General features: G+C 51.7%; 1 protein-coding gene across 1 annotated transcript; it reads right to left on the reverse strand.

Moving 5' to 3' along the window:
• Positions 1-417: 417 nt before the first annotated feature.
• Positions 418-13,042, reverse strand: LOC119966957 (calpain small subunit 2-like). The gene is made up of 4 exons (XM_038798910.1): positions 12,955-13,042; positions 3,394-3,513; positions 916-974; positions 418-826 (listed from the first exon to the last, which is right to left on the reverse strand). The coding sequence occupies exons 1-4, from the start codon at positions 12,992-12,994 to the stop codon at positions 803-805; spliced, it is 243 nt and encodes an 80-aa protein (XP_038654838.1). The 5' UTR covers positions 12,995-13,042; the 3' UTR covers positions 418-802.
• Positions 13,043-15,455: the final 2,413 nt, after the last annotated feature.

The raw sequence follows: 15,455 nt of genomic DNA on the forward strand, positions 1-15,455 counted from the left end.
AGAGGCCCCAGAGATTCAGGCTCCATAATGACATACAAACGGTGTTTACTACGCACGGTGACAGAGAATCGCAGAGGCCCCAGAGATACAGGGTCAGGCTCCATAATGACATACAAACGGTGTTTACTACACACGGTGACAGAGAATCGCAGAGGCCCCAGAGATACAGGGTCAGGCTCCATAATGACATACAAACGGTGCTTACTACACACGGTGACAGAGAATTGCGATTTGGCACCTGTCACGATTTTGGCGTGGGAACCAGTTCTCCGCCCAATTGCGTTTCCCAATTTCAGCGTCAGCTAACAGAGATTCCCACCCTCTGTGTTTTCTCCCTGTGCTAAAAGATTCCCAATTGTGGAATGAATTCCGTAGCCAGGACGAGGAATTGACTTCCCAATAACTCACACACAAGAGTTTCAGCCACTTTTTATTTAATTAGAAACATTAACAGAGACAGGATTGCAGAGCCCACAGAGAAAGCCATGCTGAGGATTGTGTAGCAACAATCCAGTCAATACCAGCCCCATATTGCATCTCTTCAACACAGGCCAAGGATCCAGGCAATGTGTACTGACTGCCGAATCGAGTGACGAACACTGAAGGAGAAGTAAGCAGCCTGGGAGAAGGGGGAAAAAGAACGTGATCCCAAAACATGCAGTCATCAATCGCTAGAGGTATGAAAATGTGTCCCTTGGACAGAACGGGGACAACACCGATTCCAACCCCTCCCCACAGGGGTCCTGTCAAACACCACAGATCCATCGATGGCACGCACACTCCATTCTGGCCAATGGCACCATTAGCCCATGACGAGAGTCAGCCACTGTGACAGAGAGAGAGAGAGAGAAAGGTTAGTGTGGGGACGGGCTGAAACCAAGCTCACAGTGGACAGCCTCCCTGTTACCCTCTCACCTGGTTCAGACCAAGCTCTATGAATCCATCTCCATCTTTGGGCAGAGCATAGAACATTTCTGAAAGACATAGAAGATGTGTGAGAAACAATCTGTCCTGCTTCAGTGGCCAGGGCAGTTTGCAAAGCTCGTTTCCGTTTGACACTTACATATATAGAAGATAGGAGCAGGAGGAGGCCTTTTGGCCCTTCGAGCCTGCTCCGCCATTCATCACCATCATGGCTGATCATCCAACTCAATAGCCTAATCCTGCTTTCTCCCCATAGCCTTTGATCCCATTCTCCCCAATGTTATATCCAGCAGCCTCTTGAATATATTCAATGTTTTAGCATCAACTACTTCCTGTGGTAATGAATTCCACAGGCTCACCACTCTTTGGGTGAAGAAATGTCTCCTTATCTCTGTCCGAAATGGTTTACCCTGAATCCTCAGGCTGTGACCCCTGGTTCTGGACACACCCATCATTGGTAACATCTTCCCTGCATCTACCCTGTCTAGTCCTGTTAGAATTTTATACTGCTCTATGAGATCCTCCCTCATTCTTCTGAACTCCAGCGAGAACAATCCCAACCTAGTCAATCTCTCCTCATATGACAGTCCCGCCATCCCTGGAATCAGTCTGGTAAACCTTCGCTGCTCTCCCTCGAGAGCAAGAACATCCTTCCTCAGAGAAGGAGACCAAAACTGCCCACAATACTCCAGGTGTGGCCTCACCAAGGCCCTGTATAATTGCAGCAACACATCCCGGCTTCTATACTCGAAACCTCTCGCAATGAAGGCCAACATACCATTAGCCTTCTTTACCGCCTGCTGTAGCTGCATGCTTACCTTCAGCGAATGGTGCACAAGGACACCCAGGTCCCACTGCACACTCCCCTCTCCCAATTTACAACCATTCAGGTAGTAATCTGCCTTCCTGTTTTTGCTTCCAAAGTGAATAACCTCACACTTATCCGAATTATACTGCATCTGCCATTGGTTTGCCCACTCGCCCAACCTGTCCAGATCTTGCTGTAGGATCCCTGCATCCTCGTCACAATTCACCCTCCCACCTAATTTGAGATCATCTGCAAACTTTGAGATGTTACATTTTGTTCCCTCATCCAAATCATTAATATATATTGTGAATAGCTGGTGTCCCAGCACCGATCCCTGTGATACCCCACTGGTTACTGCCTGCCAATTTGAAATGGACCCATTAATCCCGACTCTTTGTTTTTTCTATCCACCTCAATACATTTCCCCCAATCCCATGCTCTTTAATATTACGCGGGATTTTGTCAAACGCCTTCTGAAAGTCCAAATATACCACATCGACTGGCTCCCCGTTGTCGATTGTACTGGTTACATCTTCAAAGAATTCCAACAGATTTGTCAGGCATGATTTTCCCTTCATAAATCCATGCTGACTCTGACTGATCCTGCCACTGCTTTCTAAATGTTCCGCTATAGAGTCCTTGATAATGGATTCAAGCATTTTCGGGGTTGTTTAGCACACTGGGCTAAATCGCTGGCTTTGAAAGCAGACCAAGGCAGGCCAGCAGCACGGTTCGATTCCTGTATCAGCCTTCCAGAACAGGTGCCGGAATGTGGCGACTAGGGGCTTTTCACAGTAACTTCATTGAAGTCTACTCGTGATAAGCGATTTTCATTTTCATTTCCCCACTACCGATGTTAGGCTTCCTGGTCTATAATTCCCTGCTTTTTCTCTACCTCCCTTTTTGAATATGGGAGTGACGTGAGCTACCCTCCAATCTGCAGGGACAGTTCCAGAGTCTATAGAATCCAGGAAGATGACCACCAATGCATCCACTATTTCCAGAGCCACCTCCTTAAGCACTCTGGGATGCAGATTCCCAGGCCTTGGGGATTTAGCCGCCTTCAATCCCATCAGTTTTTCCAGCACCATTTCTCTACCAATGTTGATCTCCCTCATTCTTCCCTCTCACTAAACCTTTCATTAGAACATAGAACATAGAACAGTACAGCACAGAACAGGCCCTTCGGCCCTCGATGTTGTGCCGAGCAATGATCACCCTACTCAAACCCACGTATCCACCCTATACCCGTAACCCAACAACCCCCACATTAACCTTACTTTTTAGGACACTACGGGCAATTTAGCATGGCCAATCCACCTAACCCGCACATCTTTGGACTGTGGGAGGAAACCGGAGCACCCGGAGGAAACCCACGCACACACGGGGAGGACGTGCAGACTCCACACAGACAGTGACCCAGCCGGGAATCGAACCTGGGACCCTGGAGCTGTGAAGCATTTATGCTAACCACCATGCTACCGTGCTGCCCCTGATTCTCCAACATTTCTGGGATCTGATTTGTGTCCTCTTTTGTGAAGACAGAACCAAAGTATGTATTTGATTGCCCAGCCATTTCTTTGCCCCTCATTATGGATTGCCCTGTTTCTGTCTGTAGGGGGCCCACATTTCTCTTTACCAATCTCTTTCTCTTCACTTACTGAAGATGGCCTCCAGACGGATCAGGCAGGAAACAAAGTTGTCAAAATCGAGGACGAGATTTTCCATGTCGGAATACCGGGCCACAATGATCTGGGATAACTGGTTATTCAGCTGAAAACCTGGAAAGACAGAGATACAAAGTGAAATGTAGACCGCGAGCAGCCCTGACCCCTCGCTCTCCAGCAGTGACAGGAGCTGAATGGCACAGAATCTACGGCACGGAGACAGGCCCTGTGGGCCAAGCCTGTCCATGCCAACCATAAACCCCATCTAAGCTAACCCCCATTGGCCTGCATTTGGCCCATATCCCTGTGAACCTTTCCTATCCATGTATCTGTCCAAATGCCTTTTCAATGTTGTCAGTGTCCCTGCCTCCGACATTCCACATACGTCCCACCCTCTGTGTAAAAGCCTTGCTCCTCAGGTTCCCAGTAATCCTTTCCGCTCTTAACTTAAACCTGTGCCCTCTCGTTCTCCATTCCCCAACCCTGGGAAAAAGACTGAGTGCATTCACCCTGTCCATGCCTCTCGTGATCTTATTCACCTCGATAAGATCACCCCTCAGTCTCCTACGCTCCAAAGGTCCTAGCCTATCGCATCTCTCCCTGTGACACAGACCCTCGAGTCCTGGCAACATCCTTAATCCCTTCTGCACTCTCTCCAGTTTAATAACATCTTTCCTATAGCGAGGCGACCCAAACTGAACACAATACTCCAGGTGTGACCTCACCAACGTCCTGTACAACTGCAACATAACTTCCCAACTTCTATACTCAGTGCCCTGACTGATGGAGGCCAGGATGCCAAAAGCCTTCTTCACTGCCCTATCTACCTGTAAATCCACCTTTAGAGAACCGTGTACCTGAACTCCAAGGTCCCTCTCTTCCACGATACTCCGACTATTCACCGTGAAAGTCCTACTTTGATTTGACTTTCCAAAATACAACCCCTCATACTTATCTGTATTGATCTGCATTTGCCACTTCTCGGCCCACTTCCCCAGCTGATCAAGATCCTGCTCCAATTTTTCATAACCTTCCTCACTGTCTACAATACCACCTACTTTAGTGTCATCTGCAAACTTACTGATCATGCCTTGTACATTCTCATCCAAATCACTGATATAGATAACAGACAGCAATGGGCCCAGCACTGAGCCCTGAGGCACACGACAGGCCACAGGCCTCCAGTCCAACAAGCATCTTTGCAGCATTACCCTCTGCTTCCGACCATTGCATCCCCAATTTGCCAGCTTTCTCTGGATTCCCTGTGATCTAACCTTCCAGAGCAGCCTACCATGTGGAACTTTATCAAAGGCCTTACTGAAGTCCATACAGACTACATCTACCGCCCTACCCTCAACAAATTTCCTGGTCACTTCATCAAAGAACTCTAACAGATTTGTAAGGCATGATCTCCGATGCACAAAGCCATGCTGACTACTAATCAAACCCTGTCTTTTCAAATGCCTGTCTATCTTATCCCTCAGAATCGTCTCCAGTAACCTACCCACCACCGTGGTCAGGTTTCCCAAGTTTGTTCCCAGGTTTGTCTTTGCCCTACTTAAATAAGACATGACAGGCAGGAGCAGGGCAGGGAGCTGAATAGACACGGCAGGCAGGGAGCTGGATAGACACGGCAGGCAGGGGCACGGCAGGGAGCTGGATAGACACGGCAGGCAGGGAGCTGGATAGACACAGCAGGCAGGGAGCTGGATAGACACGGCAGGCAGGGAGCTGGATAGACACGGCAGGCAGGGGCAGGGCAGGCAGGGAGCTGGATAGACACGGCAGGCAGGAGCACGGCAGGCAGGGAGCTGGATAGACACGGCAGGCAGGAGCACGGCAGGCAGGGAGCTGGATAGACACGGCAGGCAGGGGCAGGGCAGGCAGGGAGCTGGATAGACACGGCAGGCAGGGGCACGGCAGGGAGCTGGATAGACACGGCAGGCAGGGGCACGGCAGGGAGCTGGATAGACACGGCAGGCAGGGAGCTGGATAGACACAGCAGGCAGGGAGCTGGATAGACACGGCAGGCAGGGAGCTGGATAGACACGGCAGGCAGGGGCAGGGCAGGCAGGGAGCTGGATAGACACGGCAGGCAGGAGCACGGCAGGCAGGGAGCTGGATAGACACGGCAGGCAGGAGCACGGCAGGCAGGGAGCTGGATAGACACGGCAGGCAGGAGCACGGCAGGCAGGGAGCTGGATAGACACGGCAGGCAGGGGCAGGGCAGGCAGGGAGCTGGATAGACACGGCAGGCAGGAGCACGGCAGGCAGGGAGCTGGATAGACACGGCAGGCAGGGAGCTGAATAGATACGGCAGGCAGGGAGCGGGATAGACACGGCAGGCAGGAGCACGGCAGGGAGCTGGATAGAGACGGCAGGCAGGAGCACGGCAGGGAGCTGGATAGAGACGGCAGGGAGCTGGATAGAGACGGCAGGCAGGGGCACGGCAGGGAGCTGGGAAAACCTGCTGAATTAAATTGCATCTATTTCAAGGCAAGAGGGCTGACAGGTAAAGCTGATAAACCTGGGGCAGGGATAGGTACTTGGGACTGGGATATTATCGCCATAACTGAAACATGGCTGAGGGAGGGACAGGATTGGCTCAATGTTCCAGGTTCCAGGAGCTTTAGACGGGACAGAAATGGAGGAAAGAGAGAAGGGGGATTTGCATTTTTGATTCAGGTGACCATCGTGTGGAGAGGATGTTTCCACTTGTGGGAAAAACTAGAAGCAGAGGACACCATCTCAGACTAAAGGGACGATCCTTTAAAACAGAGAGGAGGAGGAATTTCTTCAGCCAGAGGGTGGGGAATCTGTGGAACTCTTTGCCACAGAAGGGTGTGGAGGCCAAATCACTGAGTGTCTTTAAGACAGAGATAGATAGGTTCTTGATTAATGAGGGGATCAGGGATTATGGAGAGAAGGCAGGAGAATGGGGATGAGAAAATATCAGCCATGATTGAATGGCAGAGCAGACTCGATGGGCTGAATGGCCTAATTCTGCTCCTATGTCTTAGAACATAGAACATAGAACGATACAGCGCAGTACAGGCCCTTCGGCCCTCGATGTTGCACCGACATGGAAAAAAAAACTAAAGGCCATCTAACCTACACTATGCCCTTATCATCCATATGCTTATCCAATAAACTTTTTAATGCCCTCAATGTTGGCGAGTTCACTACTGTTGCAGGTAGGGCATTCCACGGCCTCACCACTCTTTGCGTAAAAAACCCACCTCTGACCTCTGTCCTATATCTATTACCCCTCAATTTAAGGCTATGTCCCCTCGTGCTAGCCACCTCCATCCGCGGGAGAAGGCTCTCGCTGTCCACCCTATCTAACCCTCTGATCATTTTGTATGCCTCTATTAAGTCACCTCTTAACCTTCTTCTCTCTAATGAAAAGAACCTCAAGTCCATCAGCCTTTCCTCATAAGATTTTCCCTCCATCCCAGGCAACATTCTGGTAAATCTCCTCTGCACCCGTTCCAAAGCTTCCACGTCCTTCCTATAATGAGGCGACCAGAACTGTACGCAATACTCCAAATGCGGCCGTACTAGAGTTTTGTACAACTGCAACATGACCTCATGGCTCCGGAACTCAATCCCTCTACCAATAAAGGCCAACACACCATAGGCCTTCTTCACAACCCTATCAACCTGGGTGGCAACTTTCAGGGATCTATGTACATGGACACCGAGATCCCTCTGCTCATCCACACTACCAAGAATTTTACCATTAGCCAAATATTCCGCATTCCTGTTATTCTTTCCAAAGTGAATCACCTCACACTTCTCCACATTAAACTCCATTTGCCACCTCTCAGCCCAGCTCTGCAGCTTATCTATGTCCCTCTGTAACCTGCAACATCCTTCCGCACTGTCTATAACTCCACCGACTTTAGTGTCGTCTGCAAATTTACTCACCCATCCTTCTGCGCCCTCCTCTAGGTCATTTATAAAAATGACAAACAGCAACGGCCCCAGAACAGATCCTTGTGGTGCGCCACTCGTAACTGAACTCCATTCTGAACATTTCCCATCAACCACCACTCTCTGTCTTCTTTCAACTAGCCAATTTCTGATCCACATCTCTAAATCACCCTCAATCCCCAGCCTCCGTATTTTCTGCAATAGCCGACCGTGGGGAACCTTATCAAACGCTTTACTGAAATCCATATACACCACATCAACTGCTCTACCCTCGTCTACCTGTTCAGTCACCTTCTCAAAGAACTCGATAAGGTTTGTGAGGCATGACCTACCCTTCACAAAACCATGCTGACTATCCCTAATCATATTATTCCTATCTAGATGATTATAAATCGTATCTTTTATAATCCTCTCCAAGACTTTACCCACCACAGACGTTAGGCTCACCGGCCTATAGTTACCGGGGTTATCTCTACTCCCCTTCTTGAACAAAGGGACCACATTTGCTATCCTCCAGTCCTCTGGCACTATTCCTGTAGCCAATGATGACCTAAAAATCAAAGCCAAAGGCTCAGCAATCTCTTCCCTGGCTTCCCAGAGAATCCTAGGATAAATCCCATCAGGCCCCGGGGACTTATCTATTTTCACCTTGTCCAGAATTGCCAACACTTCTTCCCTACCGCACCCCAATGCCATCTATTCTAATAGCCTGGGTCTCAGCATTCTCCTCCACAATATTATCTTTTTCTTGAGTGAATACTGATGAAAAGTATTCATTTAGTATCTCGCTTATCTCCTCAGCCTCCACACACAACTTCCCACCACTGTCCTTGACTGGCCCTACTCTTACCCTAGTCATTCTTTTATTCCTGACATACCTATAGAAAGCTTTTGGGTTTTCCTTGATCCTACCTGCCAAAGACTTCTCATGTCCCCTCCTTGCTCGTCTCAGCTCTCTCTTTAGATCCTTCCTCGCTTCCTTGTAACTATCAAGCGCCCCAACTGAAACTTCATGCCTCATCTTCACATAGGCCTCCTTCTTCCTCTTAACAAGAGATTCCACTTCTTTGGTAAACCACGGTTCCCTCGCTCGACCCCTTCGTCCCTGCCTGACTGGTACGTACTTATCAAGAACATGCAATAGCTGTTCCTTGAACAAGCTCCACATATCCAGTGTGCCCAACCCTTGCAGCCTACTTCTCCAACCTACACATCTTAAGTCATGTCTAATGGCATCATAATTGCCCTTCCCCCAGCTATAACTCTTGCCCTGCGGGGTATACTTATCCCTTTCCATCACTAACGTAAAGGTCACCGAATTGTGGTCACTGTTTCCAAAGTGCTCACCTACCTCCAGATCTAACACCTGGCCTGGTTCATTACCCAAAACCAAATTCAATGTGGCCTCGCCTCTTGTTGGCCTGTCAACATATTGTGTCAGGAAACCCTCCTGCACACATTGTACAAAGAACGACCCATCCAATGTACTCGAACTATATCTTTATCCAGTCAATATTTGGAAAGTTAAAGTCTCCCATAACAACTACCCTGTTACTTTCGCTCTTTTCCAGAATGGTCTTATCACGGCAGTAGTCAGAGCTGAAATAACGGAGGGATCACCCAGCAAGGCTTTGTAGGTGAAATTAGGAAATAAGAAGGGGATGGTGACCTTATACTGCAGACCCCCAAATAGTGGTCGGGAATGAGAAGAACAAATACACAGGGAGATTGGGGAGACCGCAGGAGTAATCGGATTGTCATAGGGGATTTTAATTTTCCAATCATAGACTGGGATGGCCATAGTGTTCTAGATGGGGTGGAATTTGTTAAGTGTGTTCAGGAAAGTTTCCTCAGGCAGGAGGGTCCGACTCGGGAAAGGGAAAAACCTGACCCACTCTTGGGAAATAGCAAGTGATTGAAGTGACGGTAACCCAAGGCACTCAAACCTTACTGTTAACCACCCGGCCAATCGCAAACGTACTGATCCTACCCCTACATAGCTTTTTAAATTCATGAGACATCGACATTGCAGCTGAGCCAGCATTTACTGCCCATCCCTAATTGCAGGGAGCAGTTAACAGCAACCACATTGTCACACGTGGGCCAGACAGGGTAAGGCCGGCTGATTTCCCTCCCTAAACGACATTAGTGAACCAGATGGGTTTTTACCACAATCGACAATGGTTTCATGGTCATCGTTAGACTTTTAATTCCAGATGTTTTTTATTCAATTCAAATTTCACCATCTGCAGTGGTGGGATTTGAACCTGGGACTCCAGAGTACTCTGGGTCACTGGTTTCTAGTCCGGTGACATTACCACTACACCACTGTCTCCCCATTTGGTTCAACACCATAATCCCAGCCAAGCTCATATCAAAGCTCCAAAACCTACGACTTGGCTCCCCACTCTGCAACTTTCTGACCAACAGACCACAACATCTCCTCCACAATAGTCCTCAATACCGGGGCCCCGCAAGGCTGCGTACTTAGCCCCCTACTCTACTCCCTGTACACACACGACTGCGTGGCAAAACTTGGTTCCAACTCCATCTACAAGGTTGCTGACGATACGACCATAGTGGGCCGGATCTCGAATAACGACGAGTCCGAATACAGGAGGGAGATAGAGAACCTAGTGGAGTGGTGTAACGACAACAATCTCTCCCTTAATGCCAGCAAAACTAAAGAGCTGGTCATCGACTTCAGGAAGCAAAGTACTGTACACACCCCTGTCAGCATCAACGGGGCCGAGGTGGAGATGGTTAGCAGTTTCAAATTCCTAGGGGTGCACATCACCAAAAATCTGTCCTGGTCCACCCACGTCGACGCTATCACCAAGAAAGCACAACAGCGCCTATACTTCCTCAGGAAACTAAGGAAATTCGGCATGTCCACATTAACCCTTACCAACTTTTACAGATGCACTATAGAGAGCATCCTATCGGGCTGCATCACAGCCTGGTATGGCAACTGCTCGGCCCAGGACCGCAAGGAACTTCAGAGAGTCGTGAATACCGCCCAGTCCATCACACGAACCTGCCTCCCATCCATTGATTCCATCTACACCTCCCGCTGCCTTGGGAAAGCGGGCAGCATAATCAAAGACCCCTCCCACCCGGCTTACTCACTCTTCCAACTTCTTCCATCGGGCAGGAGATACAGAAGTCTGAGAACACGCACGAACAGACTCAAAAACAGCTTCTTCCCCACTGTCACCAGACTCCTAAATGACCCTCTTATAGACTGACCTCATTAACACTACATCCTGTATGCTTCATCCGATGCCAATGCTTATGTAGCCCTTGTGTTGCCCTATTATGTATTTTCTTTTATTCCCTTTTCTTCCCATGTACTGAATGATCTGTTGAGCTGCTCGCAGAAAAATACTTTTCACTGTACCTCGGTACACGTGACAATAAACAAATCCAATCCAATCTCTGCCATCTATGTTATTTATATAAATGATGAATACTCGGGCACCCAGCCCAGATCCCTGTGCTTACCTTCTCAAAAAAATCAATCAAATTTGTTCAGCGTGACCTCCCTCTGACCTCACTATTCCTGATCAAACCCTGCCTCTCCAAGTGGAGATAGATTCTCTCCTTCAGAATCTTCTCCAGTAGTTTCCCAGCCACTGACGTGAGCCTGGCTTGTCTCTACAACCTTTCTTAAATAGTGGGACCACATTAGCTGTTCTCCAGTCCTCTGGCATCTCCCCCGTGGCCAAAGAGGAATTAGAAATTTGGATCAGAGCCCCAGCAATCTCCTCCCTCGCCTCCCCCAGCAACCTGGGACACAATTCATCTGGACCTGGAGACTTGCCCACTTTAGAGCCCACCAATACCTCGTCACTCTGACAGTTTGCTCACGAACCTCACAGTCTCTCTCCCCGAGTTCTATAACTATCTCCTCATTCTCTTGGGTGAAGACAGGTGTGAAATATTCGTTCAACACCCTGCGAATGTTCTCTGGCTCCACCTACAGGTTTCCCATTTGGTCCCTAATGGGCCCTACCTTTTCCCTGGTTATCCTCTTCCCATTCATAGAATATCTTGGGATTTTCCCGATTTTTACCAGCCGGAGATTTCTCATATCCCCTCTTTGCCCTTCCTAATTGATTTGCTAATCTCCACCCTGCACTTGCTGTCCTCCAATAGGGCTTCTGCTGATTTGCTCCCCATTGACTTGCTGAAAACCTCTCTTTTCCATCTCACTGTGCCCTGAATGCTGTGCTGGGAGTGTTAAGGACAATACAAAGACCAGATTGTCTTATTTCACTAAAATCCACTCTTAAAACAAACTTAAATTGTCCCATGTTGCAGTCGCTATCACGGAAGTGTTGCTCCCCCCGGGCACGCTCCCCGCTCACACTCCCCACGCACGCTCCCCGCGCACACTCCCCCGGGCACGCTCCCCGCGCACACTCCCCCGGGCACGTGCCCCGGGCACACTCCCCGCGCACACTCCCCACGCACACTCCCCCGGGCACACTCCCCCGGGCACGCTCCCTGCGCATACTCCCCACGCACACTCCCCCGGGCACGCTCCCGCGCACACTCCCCACGCACACTCCCCTGGGCACGTGCCCCGGGCACACTCCCCGCGCACACTCCCCACGCACACTCCCCCGCGCACACTCCCCCGCGCACACTCCCCTCGCACACTCCCCCGGGCACGCTCCCCACGCACACTCCCCCGCGCACACTCCCCGCGCACACTCCCCGCGCACACTCCCCACGCACACTCCCCCGTGCACACTCCCCCGGGCACGCTCCCCTCGCACACTCCCCCGGGCACGCTCCCCACGCACACTCCCCGCGCACACTCCCCGCGCACACTGCCCGCGCACACTCCCCCGCGCACACTCCCCCGCGCACACTCCCCGCGCACACTCCCCCGCGCACAACCCCCCGCGCACACTCCCCCGCGCACACTCCCCCGCGCACACTCCCCGCGCACACCTCCCCGCGCACACTCCCCACGCACACTCCCCCGGGCACACTCCCCGCGCACACTTCCCGCGCACACTCCCCACGCACACTCCCCACGCACACTCCCCCGGGCACACTCCCCGCGCACACTCCCCACGCACACTCCCCCGCGCACACTCCCCCGCGCACACTCCCCTCGCACACTCCCCCGGGCACGCTCCCCACGCACACTCCCCCCGCGCACACTCCCCCCGCGCACACTCCCCGCGCACACTCCCCACGCACACTCCCCCGGGCACGCTCCCCACGCACGCTCCCCGCGCACACTCCCCCGGGCACGCTCCCCCGCGCACGCTCCCCACGCACACTCCCACGCACACTCCCCGCGGACACTCCCCGCGGACACTCCCCGCGCACACTCCCCACGCACACTCCCCCGGGCACGCTCCCCCGTGCACGCTCCCCGCGCACACTCCCCACGCACACTCCCCCGGGCACGCTCCCCACGCACGCTCCCCGCGCACACTCCCCCGGGCACGCTCCCCCGCGCACGCTCCCCACGCACACTCCCCACGCAGGCTCCCCGCGCACACTCCCCCGGGCACGCTCCCCACGCACGCTCCCCGCGCACACTCCCCCGGGCACGCGCCCCCGGGCACGCGCCCCATGCTGAAAGGAGATTCTCACCAGCTTCCTCCACAGCAACTCTCATCTCATTTGAACTCATAGTGCCTGACTGGTCCAGATCATTCCGCTTGTAGATTTTCTGTAAAAAATTAACAACGGAAATGTTTTCAATCAAACGCTGCCCTGCAAGCCTGTGGTAACCTGTTACTGAACATTGTTCATCAATACATCTTCATCAATGTTCTTTTCACTTTCCATGACTTGTTCTAACCATCTCCCCTTACCGTTCAGACATTACCAGTGAAATCACATGCCATAAACATACTGGGGGTTACCAAGACCGCCCATCTATATTATTCTCCCATGGGCTTCATTGCCCATCCCTAATTGCCCTTCAGAAGGTGGTGGTGAGCTGCCTTCTTGAACCACGGCAATTGAGGTGTAGGTACACCCACTGTGCTGTGAGGGAGGGAGTTCCAGGATGTTGCCCCAGCGACAGTGAAGGAGCGGTCGATATATTTCCCAGTCAGGGTGGGGAGTGACTTGGAGGGGAACCTCCAGGTGGTGGGGTTCCCAGGTATCTGCTGCTCTTGTCCCTCTAGATGGTAGAGGCCGTGGGTTTGGAAGGTGCTGCCTGAGGAGCCCTTGGTGAGTTGCTGCAGTGCATCTTGTAGATGGTACACACGGCTGCCACTGTGCGTCGGTGGGGGAGGGTTTGAATGTTTGTGGAAGGGGAGCAATCAAGCCGGGCTGCTTTGTTCTGGATGGTGTTGAGGTTCTTGAGTGTTGTTGGAGCTGCGCTCATCCAGGCAAGTGGAGAGTCTCCCATCACACTCCTGACTTGTACCTTGTAGATGGTGGACAGGCTTTGGGGGGTCAGGAGGTGAGTTACTCTCCGCAGGATTCCCAGCCTCTGACCTGCCCTGGTAGCCACAGTATTAATATGGCTGGGTCCAGTTCAGTTTCTGATCAATGGTAAGCCCCAGGATGGTGACTGTGGGGATTCAGCGATGGTAATGCCATTGACTGTCAAGGGGCGATGGTTAGATCCTCTCTTGTAGGAGATGGTCATTGCCTGGGGCTTGTGTGGTGGGAATGTCACTTGCCATTCCTCCCTCCGTCACCACTTCTCCTGCCATCTCTCACCCATCTCCCTATCTCAGCTTCTCTCCCTGCCTTCCCCCTCCCCTGTGTCCCCCTGTCTCTTCTCCCCGCCCACTCCCCGTCTCCTGTCTTCTCCCCATCTCGACTCCTCCCCGTGTTTCTGTCCCTCTCTGTCGGCCGACCCATCTCCCTCTCTCCCCATCCTTCCCCCCTCCCCCTGCCCCCCTCCCCATCCCCCTCTCCCCCCCCTCCCCATCCCCCCTCCCCCTCCCCATCCCCCCCCTCCCCATCCTGCCCCCCTCCCCCTCCCATGTTTGCACTGGAGTGCTGAGCTTGTGGCATTTGAGTGCTACAGTGAGAGTTTGGTGACTGAGGGAGTATAAGGGTTCATTTTTATCTAAAGTCTAGTATTTCTTTTATTTAGTTAATTAACTTAAAAGTTGCTGTTTGGTCTGTAAGAAGGTGAATTTTGAATCAGCTTTAAACAAGGTTCTACTTGTAGGTACTTGCAGCTGGAGCTTGTTAATTAGTTAATTGGATTAGGCCAGTTTTCAGAGGCCAGAGTCACAGCATAAATCTGAGCTAGTTACAGTGCAGACTTTGCACTGAGTGCTGAGCTTGTGGCATTTGAGTGCTACAGAGAGAGTTTGGTGACTGAGGGAGTTAGGTGAGGAGGGAGTAAGGTGCTCCTGACATTTCATTTCCTATATTTATCCAAGAGCGTGAAGGGAGCCAGAAGTTTAGAGTACAGCTGACTGGAAGTAGAGTCGGAGGGCGGAGGTCCAGTTGGTCCAAGGGGCAGCTAATTCTGTAAAGTAAGAGGGGATGGAGGCTGGGGCAGTTGCATACTCCTCCTGTAGGATGTGGGTGGTGAGGGATACCACTGGTGTCTCCGCTGACTATACCTGCGGGAAGTGCACCCAACTCCAGCTCCTCAGAGACCGTGTTAAGGTACTGGAGCTGGAGCTGGATGAACTTCGGATCATCCGGGAGGCAGAGGGGGTTATCGAGAAGAGTTACAGGGAGGTAGCCACACCAAAGGTACTGGACAAGAGTAGCTGGGTTACAGTCAGGGGAAAGAAAACTAACAGGCAGACAGTGCAGGGATCCCTCGTGGCCGTTCCCCTTCAAAACAAGTATACCGTTTTGGATGCTGTTGGGGGGGATGACCTACCGGGGGAAGGCCCCAGTGGCCAGATCTCTGGCACTGAGTCTGGCTCTGGGGCTCAGAAGGGAAGGGGGGAGCATAGAAAAGCAATAGTAATAGGAGATTCAATGGTTAGGGGAATAGATAGGAGATTCTATGGTCGCGAGCGAGACTCCCGAAAGGTATGTTGCCTCCCGGGTGCCAGGGCCAGGGATGTCTCTGATCGTATCTTCAGGATCCTGAAGGGGGAGGGTGAGCAGCCAGAAGTCGTGGTGCACATTGGTACCAACGATGTAGGTAGGAAAAAGGG

The sequence above is a fragment of the Scyliorhinus canicula genome, chromosome 6 (assembly GCF_902713615.1).
Source record: "Scyliorhinus canicula chromosome 6, sScyCan1.1, whole genome shotgun sequence".
In the NCBI taxonomy this organism is placed as follows: Eukaryota; Metazoa; Chordata; class Chondrichthyes; order Carcharhiniformes; family Scyliorhinidae; genus Scyliorhinus; species Scyliorhinus canicula.